This window comes from Enoplosus armatus, chromosome 20 (assembly GCF_043641665.1).
Source record: "Enoplosus armatus isolate fEnoArm2 chromosome 20, fEnoArm2.hap1, whole genome shotgun sequence".
Taxonomy (NCBI): domain Eukaryota; kingdom Metazoa; phylum Chordata; class Actinopteri; order Centrarchiformes; family Enoplosidae; genus Enoplosus; species Enoplosus armatus.
In genome coordinates this window covers 9,478,704-9,506,664 of record NC_092199.1, presented here as the reverse complement: position 1 = coordinate 9,506,664, position 27,961 = coordinate 9,478,704, and the positions used below count along the sequence as shown (strand labels likewise).

At 39.3% G+C, this 27,961-nt stretch overlaps 1 protein-coding gene across 1 annotated transcript; it reads left to right on the top strand.

Annotated features, from left to right (window-relative positions):
- The first annotated feature begins 7,161 nt into the window (after positions 1–7,161).
- On the top strand, positions 7,162–27,296 carry gfra1b (gdnf family receptor alpha 1b). Its single transcript, XM_070926972.1, has 10 exons — positions 7,162–7,201; positions 7,533–7,841; positions 8,810–8,893; positions 18,713–18,891; positions 19,538–19,710; positions 20,355–20,464; positions 22,116–22,250; positions 23,555–23,754; positions 26,390–26,437; positions 27,144–27,296. Exons 1-10 carry the CDS (start codon positions 7,162–7,164, stop codon positions 27,294–27,296), a joined length of 1,431 nt encoding a protein of 476 aa, XP_070783073.1.
- The last annotated feature ends 665 nt before the right edge of the window (positions 27,297–27,961 follow it).

The window sequence follows — 27,961 nt, the reverse complement described above, 5'->3', positions numbered from 1 at the left end:
AGCACTCAGCACTATTTTTAAGATTATCTCCACCGTGGTGTTATGAAATGAGGTGCAGTCTTCACTTCAAGTCTTTGCATCGCTCCAAATGGTGGAACAACACTGCCCCCTGCTGGGGTTATCACACACAGCAGATCAAATACCGACAGTGTGTTTGCTGTGCATGCATGCTGTGCTCAGTTAGGAACCGATTCTTTGCCGTATGAAAGCATTAAATGATAGAACGCTCTTTACTAACAGCTGACACAGGAGTAATTGCCAAATGAGCATAGCCGTGCCATGAAGCAATTTACTCATCATGTTTGCCTGTTTGCTTTCCTAAATGCCAGCTGGCCGTGTGCACACTTTTGGGCGTTTCTGTGTGTGTGCACCCATTTGTTGACTGGTCATATGGTAATTTGCAGTAAATCATTGACAATACAGCAACACTTTTCAAATAAAACCCAAAACAGCACAACACCCTCACCAGATGCAGCAAATTTGCATGTATTCAATTTCATGCAGTTCGACAAGCTGTTTAGTGCTTGTGATTGGTTTTTTTTTGTTTTGTTTTGTTTTAGTAACTAAAATTATATTGCGACTTGCATGCAAGTTAGAAATAGGTTTATGAAATGAAGTCTAACCTGAAGAATTGGGTTACCCTACATGGGGAATTTTGTGATCAATTTTTTATTACTGATTTTATAACAAGCAGATAAAAACTGTGCCACACCAGCCCCAGCTCGGCAGTGAACAAACCCTCCCCATCACCACAAGATCTCCAAACAATTTAGACAGCAGTTACAGTGACACTGTGATTAAACTGACTGAGGCTAAACAGCACTTCTTGATGCTCACTCTCAAAAGCAATGTTAGAATTGATCAAAAACTGAAATAAAATACATTCAAACTCTTAATATTTACATACATACAAATATTTTATGCAACATATTAAAATTTAAGTAGATGAGAATTTAATTTCTGGAATTTCTGGAAAAGGATTTTGGACACACCTTCTTTGTACTAAACAATCAGTTATTCCTGCCAACATGTATTCTGTCCTCCTTTCCCCACAAGTCACAATGACCTTAAATCTAAAGAAAGCAGAACAAACCAGATCTTGGTTGCATGCCAGAGGTTTTTCACTGCTCCTCTTTTGTTACCTGCCTTAATAGCCACTCCTGTCCTACCAGAAAGTAACTTGAAGTGGAGGAATGCAGGTAAAGGGGAAGGTAGCCAGGGAAAGTGGAGGCTGTTTTAGACAGTTTATTTACAACTTCATCAATAATGAATGCCTGCTACTGAGGAGATGGATGTATACTAGCCCACAATATGCCTTATACATGTAGGACATCTGAGTGCGGACAATAAGCTCAAAATAAACACACATTAACCTGAAACTGCTGCTTGTAATCACACATTTTCACTCGCACGTATGATCCTCTGCTGTGTTTTATCACATCATATTCTCCCCTGCATTACCGACACAGCAAGAAACATGGCGGCACAAACATGTTTTTTCTGGGTCACAGAGGAAACGAGAGATGAGTTTTAGAGCTCTAGGACACACGTCTCTTCTTGTTCTGTCCAAACAGATGCGTTCACAGTTGTTCCCATTACTTTAGTCTAATCAAAGTAACCTTACCTCGATGCTAATCACAACCAAACTGACCTTGTTCTTGCCTCAGGGAAGCTGTGAGTTAAACATGAGGCATTTGAGCTGCTCAATGGTCTGCTTTATTTTTCCATGTGCATCTCTGATGTGCAAATGAGTGCGGCAAGGTGCTCCCAAAATCTAATCAGATCATCAGTTCTCCAGGGGAAACCTGTGGCAAAAGTATGGAGTTTCTGTTCTGAATTGTTCTTGAGTTATTGTGCTCAGAAGAATGTGTCTACAGACAGACTGAGGTAACGTGGAGAGAGAGAGCAATGAAATATGTGAGAGATTAAATCTGTTTTATTCTCAGTATTTTTTCATCCAATTCTATCTTTCATCTAGTTGGTGGGTCCTGTGGGTCCACTGCACAGCAAGTGGCCCACCACAGACAGATGTAGCGGGTCACAGAAATAATCAGTGACACAGACAATACAGAGCAAATAATGAACAAGTAAAGAAGAAGATGTGGCAGCAAATAAACTGTGAGAACTTAAAAAAACACCAGTATATCCCTGTGATGACATACATTCAGGAAATAAAAACAACAGAAAACCATTCCATTGTGGCATCATTATTTGATTTCACCTTGAATTTATTAAGTATTTTAGGTCTGTTTGTTTGTTTGTTTGTCTCTTACCAGATATCTAAAATATAACTTTTATTTTGGGGCCAAATAACACTCCATTCTAGTGGTGATTCAAATAAAAGATATCTGCAGTGGCACAATTATTGTTACTATCTACTAACTATCAAAGAAAAGACATTTAATTTCTCAGAGAGCATGTCTGAAATTGTAGAAGTCATGTCAAGTAGACCATGATTCAGCAGGTGCAGGGTTATGTTTTCCACTAGATGGTGCTGTAGTGTCTTTTTATTTCACGAGAGGCTGTAAGCTGCACCATCCTTCTTATTTCTCCAATGTGATCAGTGATGCTTATAATAGAATCTTTGCCTCCCAAAAAGCTCATTTATCTAATAGTACCATGTTCTGTAAATAACAGCTAACATAATCAACTTAAAAGAGGAAACATTACAACCACAAATAAAACAGGGTAAAATAAAACATAGGCTTTAATTTTCAAGTTAAAAGACTTTGAATCAGTGAACTAAAATATTAAAAACAATGAATGCATTGGCCTATTCTGATTCCACTAGATGGTAGATGTCTTTGGCAGTGGAGCTGGGTCCCTCCAAGGGGTTGCAGGATACAGTTAATCAGAGGGGTCTCGAGATGGTTGTAAAGACATAAAATGAGAAAATAAAGCATATTCTGATACACAAATTCTGTTTATTTTTTAAGACTTTTCTCTTTGATTTTCTATTATAAAACAGCAACTACTCCAAATGACTCTGAGGGGAGAACATCACTCTTTGGCTGAACTGCTAACAACCCATAGAGATATGCAAATTGACAACGGGTTGCGAGTTTGTGACAAGGGTCACCTTCCAAAAAGTTGGAAATTATTTGTCTATATAGGCTAGAATGCTGTGTGTATATTGCTGGTGAAGAGATAAGAATAGTATTGGTGGTATTGCTGGGAGATACAGTCAATATCACAGTATTAAAAAAGATTGTTTCTTATAAAACATACTATGAATAAAAACATCCATATGAACACAAAGTCCTCACTTTATATGGATGCAAACACTGGCACTGGTAACCAACTCACCCATTGTCCTTCGTATTTACCACATTTTTGATTTGCCGGCTTTTGGCAAAAATGAATTAACACACATATTGTCCATCCATATGCCGCGGTATGGTCCCGACACACTGTTGTGTTGGGACCATACGGAGCCAAAACATGGCTAAATACACAGCTGCCACTCTTCTATTCTGATGCTCCTCATGCTATTCACATTTTTAACTTTTAACATGAGTATTTGATACCATAAAAAATACATTTTGCATTTAGTATTACTTTCAAAATGTTGTCTGATGCTATAAAATGTGTGTTTAAAACAACTCTTTAATTACATATATTAATATACCTGTGACACAATCAACAAAATGACTGACTGGGCCTTTAACAAGAAATTAATCCTTTTAACATGAAGTGAGTTAGAGCATCCTGTCAGAGGTGCAGAGGCTGGCCTAGGGACCCGGTAATTGGTTAGTGTTGATCTTGTGATATACAATGATATCGATTAGCCCCTAATAAATCTCATCCTGTGAGTGTTGTTGTGCAGCGAAGGCTTCGGTGTTCTTGGGGGACACATCAAATGAATGATCACCATAAAGGGTCGGAGATGGATAATGCTGAGAGAGAGCTTTTGCAAGGTAATAAAGAGTCCTGGCATGAATGAGCGAGGGATCCCGGGAGCTCCAGCCTCTTCCCTGTTGCTGATTCTGTATAGATTTTTCATTTGTTTAAGTAGGACATATCATATGCAGGAAATACAACATCAGCTACTGTCAGTGGAAATTTAACAACTGACCGTTTCCTCACCTCCACTGGGGCTTTAATGAAGACTAATCAATCACATCCTAAAGCTATAATACTATATCATTGTATGGTTATTTGATATGTTGTGTGATAAATATGCTTTAACTGAGTGATAGTGGCACGATGATATTGCAAGTTAACATTTAATGTATAAACCTATCATGTCTTTACTTTTGCTTTGCTAAGTCAGTAAAAATCCTTTGACTTTGAAATTTGAACAAAGATTTCGTGGACTTCTGATATCCACTTTAACAAGCCCAGTGTGTAGGAAATACATCTTTAATGATTAGCACCGTCTATGAGTGGAGGCACTCACGCAGCTCAGCCTCTACAGAGAGATATTGACTTATTGGTCTAATAGCCCAATGCATTCACAAGAGCCCATCCAATAATCTCTAAACACTTCATTAGAGATGACAAATTGCCATGTGGTTAACAATACAACTGAATACACCTGAATGAGAGCTGGTTTATGTACAGTGTTGAAGTTTTCATGCTATAAGTCTGTATGAGGTGACAAAAAGCCTGCTCATCTTTGCATCGCTACACAGTAAATAGACAAATCAATGTCTTTAATGCCTGTCTTTTACTTAGGACGGGAAATGTGACATGAATTAGTCGAATCTAGTCAGATGAACTTTTATTATTCTGATACTAATGTAATCCACTGGGCACTCAAAATTAATTAATCAGTTATGCTCCAATCGATTCAATTTGCTGGCAGAGTCTCCGTCAGCGAGACTCTTTTCCTTTATACAGGCTACTCGTATACGATAGTAGACGTTTGAATTTTCTGCTTAAACCTGAAGCAAAAAAACCCATAATACTTTAACAATAATAATACTTCTTTCCCCATGACTTCCACAATAAAAAAAGAAATGATATAATACAGCATACATTATTTCAGAGGTAACAGGCTAATTAATTATTACAAACCACACAATATCAAAACAGGAAGTTTCCTTGGGCCAATTCAAAACAATCAGCCTTACAAAACACTTTTTTGTCTCATTCTCAGCAGGCTTGTGGGGATCCCTCTCTGAACTCTTTTCTGTAATGAGGCCATCCTCACGTTTTTTCTTATATATTCAGAGACAGCCTAATGTCTTTCTCATCGTTTTTCTTTTTCTACAATATAAATAAATGAATCTGTGCTTCAACTTGATATAGCGGCATCTTTCCTCTTACTCTTTGGTTTGTTTATACACATGAGGAAGTCAGCGTCGGTGCTGCTCGGGGGCAGTAGAGTGGCCTAAGGCAAACTAAAGAGAATAAAGAGGATGATAAATAAATGAAAAGGTGTTTGGTTTTTTTTGGTTTGTTAAATGGGAAGCCACCCTGATCCTGACGCATCTCACATTTTGATCAGTTTAGCCTGTAGGTGACAACATTAACAATAGCCACGCTCATTAAATGCAGTGTATGGCGTTTGATGTGTGAAGTGAGCCTCGGCTTTTCCATTGAGATTTATGTTTTATTTCTTTTGATGATAGCAGAGGTGGTCTTTTTTCAGGCAAAGTTGCCCACTTCCACTATGAAATACAGGGGAAAACCCTGCAGAAGTGCCTTTCAGCAAGGCACTATCTATTTCAGATGTCCTACATGCTGAGCAGTGAGTGTCTTACTGGTCAAGGACAAAACACTGACATACTGCAGGTCTTTTCCTATAGATTTAGGGGACACAAAATCTCAAGTGGATAGTGATAGTTGAGCTTTACATATAAAATCAGAACATATCATACATAACATGTAGCAATGAAACACAATATATGCTGTAAATTTAATACAGGTGGAAGGGGTGTTTAAAGTAATTAAATTGTTTCTGTTGTGCAGGATATATGGACTGCAAAGCAAGATCCCAAAGTTCTTTACCCAGTAAATCATTGAGTGCTACCGTCTCATTTTTCACTCATTCTCTAAATCAGATTTTTTTTCAGTGCAGAAAAACAAACTTTGATGGAAAAAGTTCGGTGAACAGTTATCACAATTTATATGGTAACTGCAATTTCAGATAAAGAAGCAATATGATGTTTTTTTCCTGCCCAATTCCACTCACCATTTGTGCTATTCAATTTGAGGGAGGGAAATACCTTGAAACTTTTAAGCACCCTACAAAACAAAACAAAAACAGTTGTAGGCTACCCACTCCTTCAAATTAAAGTGCTGCATGCTATTGAGCTCAGGAGGACAAAGACTTACACTGCCTTCAGTGAGATACTGAGACACTTAAAAATCGTTGCAATTTAGCCGTTTGATAGGAGATACATTTTAAATGTTAGGTTGCCATGTTATGCGGGCCTGCAGGTTACATAAATATATAATGAGCTATTATAAATGTTGATTTTCCACACAGTTAATAAGTGAACTCCATCCGGCTGAAGTGTTCCTTCAGATGTAACCTGCTGCCGCTGGCCATCAATTTGTTTCGACTGTCTGAGCAGTTTGATGTAAATGGGGGCTGTTAATGGGTTTATTAAGGTTATTGTGCGCATAGCCGCATGACGTCACGCTCTCGCTCCCGCGCCGCATGCCGAGCCTCTGAGCTCTTCATCAGAGTGGAGAACAGTCCCGATCAAACGGCGTTGTTTTGTCTTTCCACCTGCTGGACGGGATCTATTTTCCAGCTTTTGGGATGTATCACTTAAACAGGCTTGCAGGCCGATCAGGGCTATAATGGACAATTAAATTAATTAATCTAATAAGTTGAAGTGATTGGTGTAAAGTTTTGTCCCCCCCCCCCCCCCCCCCTCCTCACTGGCAGCCCCCGTGTCGGATCAGACAAACGGAGGAGTAGATGGGAGCAGAGTGAAGTGGAAATGGTCCACCATCGGCGCGTCTCTCTGCGTCTCACTTGTTGTCTTTTATCGTCCAAAACTCGGGCAGGTTTGCACGATGTGGTCTTAGCTGCTGGACTCGGATCGGGAGTTGGGATTCTCACTGTTGGATCTACAGGATGCATCGCCACTTGAACTCACATCATGTGCAACCCGAGGAAAAGCGGATCTGTCTGACAAGTTCGCCTGACTTCTTTTAATTCCCCCGAAACACCTCTTTAAAACGTTAACCTCCTAAAGCGCAATGATTTTAGCAACTTTTGTCATTATATTGTCCTTCCTGGGTAAGTGACGCATTCATCTGCTGAATTCCTATAATGTTTAGACCATAATATATGCTGATATAGGCTATATACCTGTTCCTTTACAGTTCAACTCAATAAATGCAGCACACAGTGGCACCAAAATTTGTTCAGATTTTTGTGCGAATACTCAGCATTCAGAAAGTTTAATTAGTTAGTTTAAGTCTAATGCTCAGTGCATCTTTGTGTGTTATTTGGCAACAATACCATGAATTACTCTCCTATTAAATAATGTAATTATGTGTGCAGAACAACGTCCGCAAATGAGTTGACATCGTGAGCACAGATCTGACCTCCTTCTTGTAACTCCCAGACTCAGTGTTCACCTTGAGGGGTGACGGCAGCTCGCCCTCCCGCTCCGTGCGCCTGGACTGCGTGAAAGCCAGCGAACAATGTCTAAAGGAGTACAGCTGCAGCACCAAGTACCGGACGATGAGGCAGTGTGTGGCGGGGAGGGAGAGCAACTTCAGCGCGGTCACCGGTCCAGAGGCGCAGGGCGAGTGTCGCAGCGCTATAGAAGCCATGAAGCAGAGCCCCCTCTACAACTGCAGGTGTAGAAGAGGCATGAAGAAGGAGAAGAACTGTCTCCGGATCTTTTGGAGCATATTTCAGAGTTTACAGGGTATGCACTGATTCAGAGCAAACCATTCATCATTATTTGATTTGATCAAAATGTATTTATGGTGGTGGAAGAAGTCCTCAGGTCCTTTTGCTTTGTAAAAATATTCCATTACAAGTAAAAGTCCTGCATTTAAAATCTTAGTTAAGCAAAAGTACAAAAATGTCATCAGAAAAATGTACTTTTAGTGTCTAAAGAAAAAGCACAGTGGCTACATATTACGCAGGCAGTCTGTCATTGTTATATACTATTTTATACTATTGGCTAATTATCACTGATGCATTAATGTGCATTAAGCTGGTCAAGGTAGGTAGTTTAATCTGTAATAATGCATTATTATATAAACTCACCATACTGTATGCTTTGTGTGTGAAATCTGAAACTGCAAAGAAATAGATAAATGCAGTGGAGTGAAAGGCATAACATTTGCATCTGAAAGGTGATAGAAGTCTGAAGTAGCTTAAAAGGAAGGAGAGTGCCTCAAATTTGTATTTCAGTTAAGTAACTGAGTAAACATACTTTCACTAATAACATCGACGTAATCCTCCTTTTCCTGTAAATCAGTCAAATTGCAGTGAGCAACGTCCAGAAGCCCACTGGTCTTCTTATGAGTTTGAGCTGATAACTTGTTTTCAGAGAAAATGCGTGTTGCCATTGTGCCACACATGCATTGCTGTGACGTGTAATGATGCAACCTCTCCTCAGATTGTGTACTTGAGTACAATTTTCTCTAAGGTCAACCTTCTTCAAAAGTTGTATTGTATAATTACATGACAACATATCAATATTTATATAATCAGCACTCATGTATGTTTCATGTAATATGGAGTAATTAACAGGGATACCCAATTACCAATTGAGTATAATCGACATTGTTGAGTATCAGATATCATCCACCCACAACACATACATATGTTTACACATACACACATCATCTCAAGCACATATTGTTGACATTTTTTCCCATGCAGGTAATGATTTGCTGGAATACTCTCCGTACGAACCAGTCAACAGCCGGCTCTCAGATATCTTCCGTCTGGCCCCCATCATAGCTGGTAAGACGCTGCTTTATACGTGGCTGACATTCCTCAAGTTTAAGTTTTTAAGTGCAAAGTGAAGTCGCTGTGTACAGAGAGCTGTTATTTCTCAGTTGTGCTTTAAACCCAGCTTAAGTCACCACATCGCCGCTACAAATCTGTCACCATTTGACAACCACTCTTTTCTACTGCTGTCTGGTTTCAGGCTGCAGCTTTCAACGCCCATTATCCATCACAAAAGCTTTTATCTGCCACTGTGACCCACCGTGCACAAAGCAGAGTCATTTAGTATATTTCACTTTCGGCTCTCATAGCCATGATGAGAGGTCTGCATGTTTTTTTTCCCCACTGTCACACTACTAATGCTGGAAGTAGCATTTATGTGCTAGTTGTGAATTAATCATCCTTTCAGAGTAGAGCGTGTGTTGTTTGAGCTCCAGGAGCTTGCTGGGATGAATGCCTGGATTTAAAAAACAAAAAAGAACAGAAATGTGTCTTGCTGTTTGTTGTTGTGAATCTAAATGCCATACATGTACCCTCAAATGTCAATGCAGGTGGAGCATAAACCTAGGCAGGCCCATATTTAGCTGAGATCACACACACATACACAGAGGAGCAATTAACCATCTGTCTGCATTCAATGGCACTGATCGAACAAGAGCTGTGTGTGTGTGTGTGTGTGTGTGTGTGTGTGTGTGTGTGTGACAAGTGCAGCACTCTCTGGCACCCTTCAATGTTGAGCTTTCTGGTTGGAGGAGGGCGTCTGCTGCCCTGGCCAGCTACCATTTCAGTGAAAAAATGGTCATTTGATTCTCTCTCTGGCTCTCCCTCTCTCTCTCTCTGGCTCTCCCTCTCTCTCTCTCTCTGGCTCTCTCTCTCTCTCTCTCTGGCTCTCTCTCTCTCTCTCTCTCTGGCTCTCCCTCTCTCTCTCTCTCTGGCTCTCCCTCTCTCTCTCTCTGGCTCTCCCTCTCTCTCTCTCCCTCTCTCTCTCTGGCTCTCCCTCTCTCTCTCTCTGGCTCTCCCTCTCCCTCTCTCTGGCTCTCCCTCTCTCTCTCTCCCTCTCTCTCTCTGGCTCTCCCTCTCTCTCTCTCTGGCTCTCCCTCCCTCTCTGGCTCTCGCTGTGATTGAATCCACTTAGCGTATCACAGTGGCTCTGCTCCACATGCGATGACATAATGGTTGACTGTAATTCAAAAGGAGAGTAAAGAAAAATTTATTGGAATTCGGATTTCTCCCCTTGCCGCTGGAATAGTGCAAATGTAGTGCGGAGATAGGCCTAGCAATGCGAAACTAAGAAGAATTAGAAGAAAACTGAAATTGGAAAGTGGTTAAGGATTCATGAGGCTTTCAGATAATGGGAATTCTAGTAAAACAAAACAGGAATTATTAAAAGGCCAAGAAGAATGAGCAGCTTGAAATGTCCAAGTAATTTTTTAACTACAAACTAATTTGCCTGATGTAGCTTAGATGGGACAGCAGATCCAACTGGACGGATGTGAAATATTTTAATCTTGATTAAGATATATTCAAAAGTCTGATCTGCCGCTAATGTGCTCTTCTATCAAAGTCAGTGACTGTCAATGTGGAAGACATGGCAGTTTAACTTCTATTATAAGAAATCACCAATGTTTATGTGAGTATGTGAGCAACATTAATCGGTATGCAGAGATGGAGCTGGAGCTGAGTAGCCAGTAGCGGTGTGTAAACAGCCAAAGGGGGCGCTGAGAAAAAATAAAATCACTTAATGGATTAGATATCAGGAATCTATTTGCCATAAGTGACCTCATTCCTGTCTGCAACTAAGCCAGGCCTCAGGCCATCCGCAGTGTAAAATAATGCACGTGAGTCAGTATAGAATGATCCAGACTATATCCCATGGGTCAACTGCTAAAACGTGATGTTCATCACTCTGAATGGCTGAAAATCGAATCATAAGACATGATGGCTATGAAATGAGCAGATGCACCTACCTACTGACTTCTTTTAACCCTCAACTACGAATTGGATTTTATGTAATAGCTTTACATGTACACGTTTTCCTGAGTTTTCCCATAGTACATAACAGTGACATGACTTAACACAAATATCTAGCAACAAGAAATCAACTAGATTAAGAGTCCACAGCCATGCTAGTAGCCCTGTGAGGCTGTACTTAGGCACGGCAGCGTTTCAAAATAAATGCTAATAATGCTAACACACACACACAATGACAATGCCAACATGCTGACGTTAAGCAAGTATGTTCACCATCTTAATTTAGCATGCTAACGTGATAAGGATAATGACAATGTCATCAGTTTTGCAAGTACTGGACAAATTGAAATTTTTACCTGAATATGGCACTATATGAAATGTCGGGGAACCACCAAAGTGCTTGCTATTCATCCTGAGGGCAGCAGGAATGTCTGTACCAAATTTCAAGGTAATCCATCCAACAGCTGTTGAGACATTTGACTCAAACCAAATGCCAACCTCAAGTCATTATTATCAATATGTATTTTGTGCTAATCCATCAAATAAATGTTGAGATATTTGAACAGGATTAGAAAAACTTTGACCTGCGAGGAGCACGAGAGGAATAGTTAGGGGATCAACAAACTCATGAGGACTCATCCTCCAGGGACCAGGAATATCTGTACCAAATTTCATGGCAATCCATCCAGTAGTTGTTGAGATATTTCAGTCTGGACCAAAGTGGTTGACCGACCAACAGACTGACAGTGTCATCCATAGAGCCATGCCTCAAGTATGGCTAAAAACAAAGACACCATAATTAGTTTCCTACTCCTCATGCTAGACTACTGGTATGACTCCTCTGGTTTGAGTACTACCTTAGTCAATTTTCTTCATGTATGGCTTCTGCAGAAAGCTTCACTTATGATGTATTTTTAACATTATTAATGAAAACTGAAAGGCGTGACATCCAAGCCAGTAACTGCTAGAGTATAGTCTCCAGGAACAACTGAAATTAAATGCTGCATCATTTAGAAAATCAATGAGCAAGTGCCCTTCAGAGACGTAACACAATGCCGACAGAGCTTCTGTACACCACACAGTGTTCATGTCTTTAAAAATAAATTTCCTGGGGTACTTGAGGCCATCAACAAGGAAACTCAAAGTCTTTACTAAATGACACTGAGCTACACACAACTTCAGGTGATTCCAGATGTACCTGCTGCTTTTTGCTTATGCTTCTTTGCAATCCCACAGAGAGAGTTAAGAAAAGCAAGGATTCCTGCAGAGTATCACATTCCCAAGTCATTACACATAAGATACTGCATTTCCTCAACACTCGAGTCATACCAGCGGTATTAGATTACATCCTAAGAGGACTTTTGGAGTAGCACATACTGTACATTAGAATGAGCAAGGGAATAAGCCCTTTCATTCTGCCTTTCAGTATGTTCTCAATGCTTCAAATGGAAAATGTTGAAATTAGTTTTATACATTTGCATCCAGTGCTTTTTTGAAAGTTAGGAATATGACAATGTAAATCAGTATTAGAGCCATAGTGAATATAGCCACACCTCTTGTACTCAATTTCCATCAACAAACTCCTGCCACTCATGTTCCTATGATGCTGTAACCACTATAGACCAGAGCAGGGGAATCCCACTCGTACTGGCCCTACCACTGAGCAGAGCATCTCTTCCCTCTCCTCCCAGAACATCCTCCTAACTCATCAGTAGTCTTACAGGGAGTCGAGTCGGTGAACAAGAGATGAAGCTCGGCGTGATGATTTTCCATTGCAAAGACCTCTAGAAGAATTCAGTGGGGTCTAGTTGCCTGAACCAAAACATTAATCCTCTGTAGTTTTTGTCCTCTGTCACTGGCCCGGCCTGCATACATGAGCAAACTGCTCCAGCTGAACATCAGAGTAGCCATCAGCAGAAGAAACACTTTTAATCTGCTGATCCTTTTTACACAAGACTGCTTTCAGCCATATCAGCGAATCATATGAAGGCATTTCCTTTCACACACTTCACTTTTGTTTTCGCTCTGCCCCTCTGGAACCGCAGAATAACACAATTTATTCCAACTGAGTTAACCAGAGGGAGCTCAAAACCCAATAACAGAAGACAAGTTGTGGATTCAGAAGTTTGAAATTCACTTAGATGCCGCGTAATCAGTGAAACAAACAAAACTTTATTCTATTTATCAGCAAGAATACTGCATTTCAGAGTTTTTCCTTCTTCATAATAGAAAGCATAATAAGTTTGCTTTATATAACATCTGAATATCTGAGCAAATATATAATCTAAGATGATGAATGACCACCTCCAACATGACATTGCATTATACTGTATGTTTGTGCAGGTGTTATGTCCACCCCCTCTAGAACACAACAGAAAATGCCTTTAAATGACTTGAGACGGCAACATGCAAAACTTAAATAAAATCACAACAGCAAAAAGCAATTCTCCCGATATCAATATATGTCATGGAAATTGTTTGGATTTGGAAAATTGAATGTCAATAGTTCACGTCCATCACACTGGACTGCATTACAATTGGAGGCAAAAGCTGTACTTTTCAGCAGCAGGCATTCTCAAGTATCTCAAAATCTATGTGGGAGAGATATGATTTCGTATTTTGCTTTGTTGTACAACCAAATTGGGTGTCAAGGGGCAGCTGCTGCTCAGTAGGTAGAGTGGGTTGTCCACTAATCACAGGGTTGGCGGTTCGATCCCCAGCTCCTCCTGTCCACATGTCAAAGTGTCTTTGGGCAAGACACTGAACCCCAAAGTGCTCTCATGTGAATGAGAGGCAAATTGGCACGATGGATAAAAACATAACTAAATTGAGTCACAATAGATGACGTTCAGTCTGTGTGTGAAAGACATCATGTAAGTATTCTTGTATTGAGTGGAAATGCCTTGAAATGAGGTGTAACACACCTGAAAAAGCCCTGTTTTGACACTTTGATTTGGCCACATCATGCAAATCTAAAATAAAATTTGAAGGAGATGCATGTTCATCAGTCATGAACACACACACACACACACACACAGCCATTAACATACTGACTAACCCACTCCCAGCATTCCCTTCAACTCTGACACATATGAATCTTATTGGAAGATGAAGGCTCAGTAAAGCAGCTTGGAGAGCTGGAAATTCTTCACCAAGATGAGTGTACCTGATGGTTTAGCCATGACAAGCTGTGTGTAGGAAGCCTAGTGGATATTCAACCATGAGTGATGCAGGCAATGACTAATCATGGCTTTGAGATAAGAAAATAAAACTCTGTAGGCTGCAGGTGACACAGGATAATGGTTTCAGTCAGGCATGGCATTATTTGATGTGAGCTATCAACACGGTGCAGCCATACACACAAACACGCATGTACACACACACGCATAAATTCTTTCATACTGTGTGCATTACTGCTGAAGTAATATATCCTGCACTCACAGTAGTGCCGTATGTCCAGTCATCTTAACACAAACTTAACCTTCTCTTCATAACCAATGAGTCAAATCTGAAGGAGGAGATGTTATAACATGGTGTGTCAACCTGAAACTTTAAAGGGTAGTCTGGGTTCCAAAGAAATAATAACATAACCATGATAATAACTATCCTCATTGCTTTGTCTGTAAGGATTTTCATTCTCAGCATACAATTTGGCAACATAGATCAAGAGACTATGGGCCACATGAGTCCCACAGACCAACATCAGCATCTTCGTGAGCTCATATCAGAATCATATGGCAGACACCAGCAATGCGGTGGGTATTGGACTTTTGTTTAAATGAATACAGGATGAATGACTGAGTAGAGGATTAAATGAAGGAAGGGAATAGCTGGTGAGATAGAAACTAAGTGAGATTTTGCTAATTACATGGGTGCACTTAATAAATGGGTCTCGGGTCTGCTCATAAATACTGAGACAGTGGGGTGGATTTAGTGATGTTGGCAGGAAGCCTGATAGAAGGCAGGGTGCCATGAAGGAGCGGGCTATGACCACTGCTGTTTTCTTTCCATTATAGGAGATGACAAAGAGGGCACTAAGTGGAGGGACAGGTTTCGAAGGATCAAGTAAAGCAGTGATACATTGTGAAGGAGGATATTGGACCATGGGCAGCATACAGAGACTCTGCAATAAAATCATTTTGTGGTTTTCAGTATTTGGGATAATGAATTTTGAGGGAAATAAAAATAGACTGTGGAATCAGGCACGTAATACGACCAGAAAACATTATAAGTCAAATATACATAATATGCACACTTGGCTGCTGAAAACATTCAGCTTTGAGCTCTGAGAAAATAAACTCACCACACAGTTTGTCTCCAAGTATCAATAAATCACCTTTTTATGCAGGCGATGCTTAATTTTATATGGCAATGTTACCACCAAACTAAAAAATAAAAATATTGATTTAAGAAATAAATCCTAAGAATTTATAACTAGAACCTCTTAAAACCAGTCACAAACAGAACTGCCAAAGGACACCATAATCAAACATTATTAAGTCTGCACTTAACATTATTGATGTTTAATTAATTAAGATCAGTAAAATCAGAAACCCTGATACCTATTCAGTATTTACTAAACTTACACACAGCCCTGTTTTTTGGCTTGTTTTCAGTGGCTTGCCCCCAACAATGCTGGTCATCTTCAGTGAGTTAATAGTTTTAACTGAGCATGTGCAGTGGGCTTCATTGTAATCCAGACTTTTGAAATGCATGTTGCCTCTAGATCTGCATGCACACAGCTGGCTCTTGAGGTTTGGTTTGCGGGTCACACTAATGCTCTGTGTTACTATAATCTGTGTTTCTTGGATATGGGATTTTCATGTCAGACACAGATAAAAAGGACAATTCCATGGGCACATGTTCCTATCCATACCCTTGAATTACATATTCAGATAAAAAAGAAAAGGTAGGCTTGAGCATTTGCTTGGCAGAACATTATTATCCAGAAGTGCTACACTGGAATTAAACCCTATAGAGTTTTAGGAGCAGCTCTACTGCTTCTGACTTTACCCTCGCCCCTATGTTTAATGGTGGCTGTGGTCCAGGAAATTCTGTTGCTGCTCTTTATTTTAGAAACGATTAAACCATGTAAGCCTGCATCCATAGACGTAAGACACTCCTGACAGGAAACGTGAAGGCTGTAAACCATGCAGCCATACTCTCGCATTTCTTTAGCTTCATTCTCACCAGGCACAAGCAATAACATGGTCTAGACTTGACCTCAACTGCATTTGAGATCTCACGGGCCAATACTCCAACATAAAAGCATGCCATGTGTCACATAAGTTTACAAAATTTGGATATGCTTAAGCCCACCTATCTGAAAGAGTTTTCAGTAAATGAAAATGCCGTATATACACTGCTAAACCTTCACTGGAATTTCATAAGTTTGGGCATTACAAACCCTGGACATCTCACATTCACTGTATAAATGAACGCAGCCCCCCAGGACACCATAATTAACCTCTTCTTTTAGATTCATATTCAACCCTACCTGGCTGGCGGTCTTTTGTTTAGAGGTCAAAGGGTCAGATTCCAGTGTTTGCCACACTGGCTTGTTATTTGGTCTACATCAATGGCAACATGGTGGCCTTGCTCAGGGGGTGCAACTTAAGATGGCTTAGAGAGATTTGTTTTTATCTTAAGCCTGTAGGTCTTTTAACAAGATATGCTATATTTTTGGCGGACATATAGGGTTGCAGTTCATGCTATGCACTGTAAGGTCAATAGACTAATGATGCAAGAAACTAGAATAATGTTCAGTTAAATTCGTGAACGTTTACACCGTTTTTGGAGTTGGTTGGCTTTTTCTGTGAGATCAATTTAAACATGTCTGGCATTTCTCAGCATTTTATACAGAAACATGACAATAGCTCATTAAGATAGTAAGATGATTATAGACACAAGCAAAGAAGTTTTCTAATCATTACAATCATAGTGATTGTACGCACTAAATCAAAGCAAACAGCACAGACAACTAGTAACGATCTTCAATCTTCAACTTAGCTCTGTTTATATAACTCATTGCCAACATTAGTTAATAGAATCACATTTCTGATAAGTGGTGTTGTTTTAGGACATGATGCTCTTCAAACAGTAGCAAATTGTTGAATTACTCTGGAAACAGAGAAAATATGACCTCAGAATTTGCTTATTAAATGCAAAAATGCTCCCGATAGAAAAGGTTTTCTCCTGCCGTGGGGTGTTGAGTCTATATGAAGTCATGCTGTGACCTACAGCTTCAACGTTCTTACTCACACTTAGCTCAGGCCGTCTGCTACATGCACACACGTATATAACCATGTTTTAATCCAAGTCCTCAAAGTAAGAACTTTTTCAAAAAGTGTGTTTTTAATACATCGAAGGTAAGCAGTTCCCTCTGGATAACAGTAATTGAGGTAAAACTGTCACACCTATGGCCCAAGAGCAACAAACAGCCACTAAGGGATCACAGCCCACATTTCTAGGCACTTGTCAGATGTAAGTAATGGGTTTTGTAATATGTGATTAACCCAAGGTTCAAGAATGTATTCAGATTTAATCATGGCTCATTCTGTGGTGCATGAAAGAGTGCAGTGAGCTTCAATTCCACCTCAAAAGGCAGAATTACAGAATTCATTCTTCCATGCCGAAGCTGAGGATACAGTTTGTGTTACTGTGCAGTGGAGCACAGAGGACTTTAACTACAACAAATGATAAATGATGAGATGAGAGAGTTGGCCACAGTGCTTTTGCTGTGGTGGAAGGAGAGACATACTGGGATGGAAGCAAAGATGGGTGACATGGTTTCTCAGAGCAGGTGTTTGTATTCTGAAAGTGTACATTTCTGTTTTCTGTAAGGCTGAGGACAACAAAATTACCCTTGAATTATATGTATAAGATATGAAGAGTCACACAAACACACAATGGGATATAATAATAATAATAGTGGTGTACTTTTGGGTAATGCTCTGAATATTAAGGGTTTGAGGGCTTCTGTCTAATTCGGCGAGATGAGAGGTCAGTGGGGTCTAACTGTGGCTCTGTGTTGCACATACAGGGGTTTGATCACAAATGCCAGACCTAATGAGGTCTGAGAGGGGGATCTGATAATAACCTAAGGTACACCATTTAGCCACAGAATTTAGAGTTCAAACGTGTAACAAAGCAACTGCAATAAATGCAGTAACTGGAGCATCAAATTGGTGCAATAATTCATATATCCACACAATTTGTATAATGTTTGCAAATACATGCATGATTGAGTTCAACAACGCTCAGAGCTCTCATACAGTTTTCAGCTTCAGACCGGCATACAGTAGATGATGCAATTCTAGTACAAAATTGGGAGAAACTGGCTTTCAATTCATAAAAAGATATCTAGTGGACAATTTTTGGACAATGTGTAAATCTTAATTCTGGTTATGACTGTGGGATGCATACTCACTTCCCATCATTTGGACAATCTATGTCAATAGTGGTACAATGGCTATTATTTTATCTTCCTTAATTACATAAGATAGTATTTTCCGATGCACCTAAGAGATACTTAGAAACTTCCTTAGGACTGTGGATAGAACTGTATTAATAGTGAAAATGATGGTGGAAATGAGGATTGAGTGTAACATCTCCTTAAGAAATTGCACTGCAGGACAATATTTCCTCATGAGGTCTTTCTGTCTTTTTCAAATATTTTATCAAACATTTCTGTCTCTGTCTCTTGGCTGCACTGTATCCTCTCATCTCATTCACTCACAACTATGTTCATTTTGAAGTACTGATAATTTATGATGCGGTAATAACAATGTAACCTGTGCAAAAGAAAGCAATCACTCTTACGTAAAGAAATATGAAATTATGCGCGTCTCCCCTCTCTCTTAGCTGAGCCTGCATCTACAAAGGAGAACAACTGTCTGAATGCTGCCAAGGCCTGTAACCTGAATGACACATGTAAGAAATACCGCTCAGCTTACATCAACCCCTGTACTAGCAGGGTGTCTGCCTCTGAGGTCTGCAACAAGCGCAAATGCCACAAGGCCCTGCGACAGTTCTTTGACAAGGTAATTAAGCATGTTCATTGTGAGAGCTATTTGCAGTTTTTTTTTGTGGTTGCTGCTCAAACCAATATCCATACATACATGTCAAACATCAAAAGGAAAAATGCTATTTAAGTGCAATTTCACATTAAGCTGACATTGAATCCAATCTCTCAGCAAAAGTCTGGGTTACTTATCATAACATTTAACCCTTTAAAACCTAAGCCTCAAAATGTCCACCTGGACTTTTTTGCTGATTTTGACTGAGAGGCGCGAGTGAAATTACCATAATGACACCATATTGGCTGTAAAGCGCAACGTCTCAGCTTTCCAAAACCGTTGGAAGTTTTCCGATAGCGCAAACCATTACATATTTATGGTAATCCAAAGTGCACTTGCACAAATGTGTCGCCGAGGACACACTCCGTGTTAAAGGGTTAACTGCACTTAAAGTTGCTATTCGCATTGGGAGGCAGCCATAGTGCGTCTGAAGTCTCTGAGTTCACATTTTGTGGATAATAAATAAGGTAGGTTATTCAAATACTCAAAAAAAGTTGAAGAGTGGAAAAGTTTTTGTTTTTTTTGAGAAAGCAAGGAAGAGGAGAGTTTTGCGGCCCTCCAGGCTAGAACACCACCTGCATCCACATGTGTTCTTCTTTCCAAAATAAAGGTTCCAAATAAATACAGCTATGGGATGCTGTTTTGCTCCTGTCCCGCGGGGGATCAGACAGCATGTGCAGAACGCAGACGACAAACAATTGTACCCGTCTGTTCCTATGAGGATAAAGACAAACCTAACTGTTTGTCCCTTCAGAACACATGCAAGACCAACTACATCTGCAGGTATGAAGGCACAGAGGGATCCATAATAAACTTTATCTTTTTTCCAATTTAATATATTTTTTTCTACTAATGTTTGTTTTTACTGCCATAGAAAACATGATTTCACACCTTCAGTTGTTAAAAATGTGTAACAACAATGTTGCCTACCTCTTATGTCTAAGTATTAAAAAAGCAATTCTAATTTCTAGGAGGCACATATCACCTGCAGAGGTCTTCAGTAGTAATTCAGATGGTCTATTTTAAGAAACGATAACTGCTGTTCGAGTGCAAGTACAAACTGAGAACTGAACTTTCATCATGTTAATTGACAGAAAATGTGGGTTTAAATCTGAGGTTGAGACAGTTTAATTAAAGAATGTGATCAGAGAGGAGTTACTAATAATAACTGCAAGTTAGCTGCAGTTGTATACAGTAGGTTATAGTATAATGTATAGGTTGTAGAAATTCATTAATTGAAGGATTAATTTTACGTCTTAAATCTATATTCCACATCACTGATTTTTTTTATGCTTGTTAGTCCATGGTTTTAAAGTACTGAACCATTATTTATGAATGTGACAATGCATATAGTCTAGTACAAGCTTGACATCTAATAACAGCATCAGGAAATTAGCATCTATAATTTGTATCTCTATTATTTTTAGGTCAAGGCTGGCAGACTTCATCAGCAACTGTCAGCCTGAAGCTCGCTCCATATCTGGCTGTCTGAGGGAGAACTATGCTGACTGTCTGCTGTCTTACTCAGGCCTTATTGGTGAGTTATTCTCGGACACATTTTAAAATTGGCTTCAGAATTTGCCAGCTTAATTATATAACTAGAGTGGCACCTGGACCTAAAGGACAACTAATGGAATTTATCATTTGCTTTGTGTCTGGTTGTTCAACAATCTATGAAATCTATTCAGATGAATTTGCGGCAAGGAAAGTACATAAGAAAATGTCCTAACTGAAGAAGCTCACAGGGAATGAAAATCAAATTCATGCAGTTTTTCAAATTATAAACATTGTCAGTCAGTCTTTCAGCCATCAAACTTGTTTGTATTTCTTTCTAATCTTGATTTTTCTTTTGTTTTTTTGGGTGAAGCTTTTGTCGGCTTGATTAGAAGTGATGTTTTTCCTAAAGCAAAAGATAATAGGAACCCATTAAAAGTGTGGAAGTGGTGATTCTTTTTCGAAAGCAGCTTCACAGAATATAAGCCAGTTCTTTGAAGCTTAGGTTGAATTCACCCCAAATCAGGCGTTGTGGCAGTTAGCGCAGGGTTGTGCGGCGGTGTGGGAGTGTCACTATGTAAGACGAAATACGAACCAGAAATCCCAACTTGAAGAGCGATACAACTCACAGCGACTGCACAGCAATTAAAATCTTTGTACTTCTTACTACGATGCAGTCACCAAATAACCATTTCCTTCTTAAGACACACAGTTAGGGTTGAATAATTTACTTATCTGTACAGATACACTTGTTACAGAATGAATACAATACAGTAAATATACAGTTTTTTGTTTAGTAGTGTCTAAAACATAAAAGAAAGTATGTCATGAATCTAGAAATCTAACAAACCATGAACACACAATTGTCACATGACAACACAGGCTACACATACGATGGAGTTTTATTATAAATTAGGCTACATTCTTGCACAGGAACTGCTTCTTGCATGTATGCTAACCCGCAAGCTGTATAACAGTTCATTTACAGACGTTAACTAGCAACAAGTACCTTGATCTTCATGTATTCTCCACAGCGGAGATTAAGGCACCAGATCAACTAGACAGCCAGGCAGCTTAAATCAAATTCAATAAATTACAAATCTGTAGGGTGTACATGACATCACAGTTCATACATCATAGCACTGTGCAGAATAAGTACTCGTTTCCTTTTGTTCAGTCTTTCTTCCATCAGCAGGCTTCATTATGTGGAAAGGAAAAATGATGTCCCACTGAGTTTTAGTAATGAGATTTGAACGCAGGGCAACAGTGACCAATTGCAAACTCAGCAGACAGACATTTTAATCTGCAGCAGTCATATTCCCCTTCACACAGGTTACAACCTCTAATGGGGCCCCCCCGGTTTAACCACTCATCTCTATCTCCGCACACACTCAACCCCACGCTCCCTTTAAAAACAGTTTCATTCAGTTATATCAAGATGACTAAAATGGTTCCATTTGAGTTTCTGCCCCTGAAGTACAATGTGCCCCAGCCTGGTCACCACCGTTGACTCCCTATGGATGGTAAGCAACAGCAGCCCTGAAAACACTTTTAACAACAGTCTCCAGACTGAACGTTTCACTGTGTGGAGCCTCAAAACTGAGTGGCTAAACCAAAAGAGTCCCGTTTCAGCTATGATAATGAGACAACAGTTGCAATGAGTAACAATAGTTTTCTTCTCTTTTATGCTGCAGGTACGGTGATGACACCCAATTATGTGCGATCACTTGGTATTAGCCTGTCACCGTGGTGCGACTGCAGCAGCAGCGGGAACAGCAAGCCGGACTGTGAAAGATTTGCTGAGTTTTTCACCAACAATCGATGCCTACGTGAGTTCCCATACTTAGCCATACTACTGAAATAAATTTCCCTGCCTACCTTGCACTATTCTTCACCTTGGGCACAGATATATATTTAATGGAAGCCAACACACCACTTTTTTGAAGGTTTTGTTTACGTCCCCCCTATGTATCCTACTCTGTGGTCTGAACCATTGCATGTACTAAACTGTGTGGGAATTCGGGAAATGAAGTTAATGGTTTACTTAATCCTGATACCTTAGCTTGCTATTGGGCTAAGTTTCCCAAATTCCATCTCTGTAGCATCGTTCAATCTCCTCCGCTCCGTTTCAGTACTATGGACGGTGCCACACCTACACACATTTATTTACAGATTTTGAGGATGACAAAGTATGCAGTCAAATAAGTGTTGGTCCCAATCTGGGAGATCCTGTTCCAGTGTAAATTGGCCTTTTGAAATTGTAGGCTGGGAGATAATGGCTTGAAACAGGAATAGCATGTGATGGTCTATCGTGAGTTTCCGTTCATTTCATTTCTGTTATTTTGACTGCCGTATAAGCAACAATCTCTTGAGCATTTCTTTTGTTTTTTCACTCGTATGAGTAGCAATGAGTGGCATTTCAAACATAGAGCAATTTTAATTGAATTGCAATGCCTTAAATTGCTTTGACAGTAACTCATGCCCAATTGGTACTATGATTAAGATAGATACAAAAAGGAGTTCTTTTCACCCACACTATGCTCAGGGAAGGGTATCTTAGATTAAATGTCAAATTAATGATATAATTATGAAAATAATATCACAAGAATTATTTTTGAAGTTTTCTCATTTCAGGCAGTTGTGAAGTTCCTTTTTGTACAGCTTTGTGAATCATAGTTATTAGAGGCAGAAAGTGCTTTTAAAAATGCTCTTGAGAAAGGTCAAGTAATTTCTTTTTCTACACAATTATCTTAAGTATCAAATATAAGCAGCATTTAGTTGGACATTAACAAAATGTTTTGGGTTATGCAACTTGCACTTCTTTCCAAGGAAAGAACACAAGACATCTGCTAACTTGTTAGATGTGAAGATGTAACATATATATATATATATATATATATATATATATATATATATATATATTTAAAAACCGGGCTCAGAGGGCATAACATGTTACAGTTGAACCAAAGTCATGACATTGGATGCATATTTTCTCATATGTGTACAGTATTTTCTGAATTGTGCTAATTGTTCCTGTCACATTCTATTTAATTGTATACTGTCTAGTAAAACACAGATTCTGCCTATGTGCAGGATCAAGAATGCCACTAATTAATACATTATATTCTTGCAGGTAATGCCATCCAGGCATTTGGTAATGGTACTGATGTTGGAGTTTGGCAACCCCAACCCCCGATTCAGCCCACTGTACTAGAGCCTAGCATCACCCGGAGGGGTAAAGACCGAACCAATAATGCACTGGATGCACTGACGGACATGACCAAACTGGATCTTGATGGCGACTCATTATATCACATCTGTGGGACCTTACAGGTGAAGTAAAAGTAGAGAGTTTTAAGACTTTCTGTGTTTGACCTGAAACGCTGATGTTATATTTCAAAATAAAAATTGCACGCCATAAAAGATAAATAGAAGTAGAGAGAGAAGTGGAGATGAAATAACTGCATATTTTTTTTACTAAATGAGATCTGAGAGCAGGGTTGAAAATAATGATATATCCAGTTGCATTTATCTGAATTATTTAATGTATTTTTCATTTTACTCCATTATGGCTTAAAATACCTGCCACAATCTAGGCCACTCAGCAGTATATTTTACTTGACTGCATATGCTTACAGACAATATAAACTGTACATAATGGAGCAACCCAATTTGATCTGACTCAGACAGTCTGCTAGCTTATACCTTCACTGATCCCATTAATGGAGAAACTTTATTGGTCTTGCTGGAATAAAAATTCATATAACTACTTCTCTCAGTGCAGTAGTTTGGTTGCAGTTAGCGGCTGTGCCTCTTGTCTAAAAACAACACTTCTACCAAGCAGTTTTTAAGGGAAAAATGAAAAGGACATCCTTTGAAGCAATGACAAATGTTTTGATGAATTTTCAGGTTGTTGTCTTCATAAAGTTTGAAGGCAACAGAACCCTCTCAAAACTTCTGAAAGAAAGTTCCTGAATCCAAATTGAGACGTAAACATCAGGTAGAGATCTATTCAGAGCAGAGTGTCAGACGTCTGGCTCTGTCACCTTGATGCATCGGGGATGGTTTTATGATGGCATGCACAGAATCCCCCCTCCTGGGCAGAAAGATGAGACGTCAGTGTGGACTCAGACTTTCCAAAGCTGTCATGTCAAAGCTAATTGGTTGCCACAGTAACATCAGAAATGGCCCACAGGGGTAGTGTGTCTTACACACACACACACACACACATGGACACAGTATCATTGTGAGGATGTACCAAATTTCTTGTCCCCCAGATTGAGGTTTATGTTTACTTAAATCCCCATTAGCTTTGTAACAATTTTAGCTGGTCATGGTTAAATAATAAAAATGTCGATGCTGATTAATTCAAACTTGAAACTTCAATCAACATCTCTCTACTGTTCCTCCTGTACTTGCAGGAACAAGTGAACAACATGATTACTAGTGAATTAGTTGACCAAACAATCTCGCCACAAGGTCCACTTAGTAGTACTAGAGCTTCGGATCACATCACATGATATTCCTCAGCAGATTACGTTTGCATAGTTGTCATGCTATTGTCCAAATAAATTTGCAGTTCCAGTACAACTACTAAATGAACTTTGTGGAGAGACTATGGTCAAGAATAAACTTTTAATCACAAATTTTAAGCCCACATGGGTGAGAAGTCCTTCAAGTGCTCAGACAAATCTTCTGGAAGAATGTATGATATGATAGAAAGCTCCAACACAGCTAACTACTAAATTGACTTTGTGGTGCCACTGTTAAGTCATTTACAGAGGTAGTCATAGTTTTTCGCCTTAGACTGACATTTTTTCTTGGATCTAACTCATTCAATTCATTCATTCGAATGTGTCTAACCACATCCATGAGCACACAAATCTCAGAGACCTCATTTGAAAACAATTCCAACGTGCTACCACAAATGTTCATAGCAGTCACAGATAATGATATCAATTCAAGAATTCAAGAAAATCAATTCAATGTGCCGATTTTGACATTTAACATTATAAATTGCATGTTTTGCTTAAACCTGTTTATCGGTACCTCCATCTCGTTTGGAACTTTTGGACTTCCCCCACACACTTCAGACCTCTGCTATTCTCCCCTGATAAAAACAATAGGGCCATATTTTTAAATGAGATAATATCACATACTTTAAGCGGGACAATATATCATATTGGCTTTTAATAGCGATAATATGATTTATCACCAGTAAAAACATCCACCAGGAGGAAAGACCTCCTATAGAGCAATTAATCATTCTTCTCCAGGATCCTGGTTCATAGAATTCTTTCTACTTAAGAACCAACGCGTGGAGTGTTTATTATGTTCCCAAACCGCTATACAGTCACTTAATCATTTTCTGTGCTCCATCTCTGTATCTGCGAGTGTGCATTTGTTTGTGTGTATGTGAAAATGCGTGTGGGTGTTTTTATGTGTGGCTGGAGCAGTCTGAGAAAAGTTTTAATGTATTAAACTGTCATAACCTTGAGCTGCCACGAACAGGGGATCTCACACAGACAAACTTTAACACACACACACACACACACACACTCGAATCTTAAACATCTTGCTCAAGGAGGATGATTATACAAAGAGGTCTATGTAGGTCTAAACTATGGGAATTGGTCGGCACTGAACATATTACCATAAATCTTATTGTTGTGTGTATTTTGCTGCACAACTGTGGCCGTTTGGTTTGATGCAGTAATTTAGCTTGACCTTGTTTTACTTTGAAGACTGTGCCCTTCCTTCAGCCACAATTCAACTTCCAGGCCAAGACAATTTCTTCATTCCACTACAGTGAGACTGGCAAAATGAATGATAATGTCGAAGAAGCAGTCTGCTGTATATCATAGCATTTTTGCATCAGCCAGTCTGGGAACTTGAGAGACAAGCAAACACAATCAAAAAAGAACCAAAATGAATGTTTCTCTCTCTCTCGCTTCTCTCTTCCTTTCAGGCCCAGAAACTGGTTTCAAATCTAACAGTGGATACTTCTCTCTGTTTGGTAAGAATTGTTTTTTACTGTGCATTCCTTCGAGGTCCCTATTGGAGCCCGACCAATAGTGGATTTGTGAGGCCTATAAAGATATTGATATTTGAGAGTTACAGAAAAGCCCAACATTTTACAGTCGAAAAAACAAACTTGAAAAGTCTCTCTCTCACATTTTAACCCAGAAAGAAATCCAGAAAATAGGAAAAAGAAAATGCAAATTAATGTGCATCTCCATCCACTACTGTGCATTGAGATAAACAGTGGGTGGTGCTAATTCTCCAGTCAGGTGCCATTAAACCACTGCAGAAGAAGAGAGCACAGCAAGGTGACATAATTAAAAGAGCACCAGTCAAACATGAAATGGTGGACAATAAAGAAAGCATGATGGAAATATGGCATTTACGTTTGTATCATGTATTTATTTGAGTAACGTTACAGTCTCCTCAGTGATCCACACTATTGTTACTCTCTTCAGTGGAGCAGAAGCTTCACCACCTCAGCCATGTGTAAAAACCTTTTTCCGGCAGTATATCGTAATATTATTGACCCTGCAAAGGTATAGTAATCTAGTGCCATGATTGTAGTTATACAAGCTAACCATATTGCGAACCTTTAAAGCTCACATTCATGGTCAAGCCCACAGAAAACAAAATGTATTATCCATTTCAAAATATTTTTCCACTCAATGCAACACTAACCATGTGGTCTTTTCCCTCAGAACCATCAACTGGATGAGTCCAGTGACTCAAATGCCATACCTAGAAGCTCAGCAGCTGACGTCACCTGCTTACGCCCCTCAAGTATGCTCCTCGCACTAGCCTTTGCTTTAACACCAATAGTACTGCCACCTGAAGGTTTCCAGCTTTTGTAGGACCTGAGGACTATGGATCAACACTCTTATCCCAAGAAGTGATTCAACTCATTTTAATTTAGACATTTGCCAAAGTGTGACACCTCCATTTTTTCTTGAAATGGAAATGAGCAACACAGCATGGTAAGAAGCTGAAGCTGTTACTGAGATATCAGCTAATTTGCCTTCCATGCCTCGTGGGGGCAATTTGGTGACTTCAAGAATCAGATTCACACTTAGGAACACTCGTGTTTTGGAGTTAAACGCTGTGATCTGATAACCATGTGAATAAATTCACTTCTTTGGAACGTGTGCAATCAGTGGACATTTGACTGAATGGACAACCAATGTGCTGAACAGTGTTTTGAGGAGTGGAAGTGGAAAGTGGATCATTTTCTGCATAGCTGTGCTTTGATTTGTCCTGCTAATAAACTTGCTTTAGTTCAACAAAAGGAAAACTAAGTGTTCATCTAAAAGTGTTGATCTACAATATGTCACAATGGACAACTAACACATTACATAGACACACTGTATGAAATATAATTCATAAAACATTTGAACTCATTTAAAAGCCCATAACATTTTGTCAGAGTATCCTTAAAGGACAAAGACATATCAGCCAGAAGACAAACGGTTTTCTCTTCTATATGTTCGGTACTACTATGTATAGATCAGTTTTGTAGATT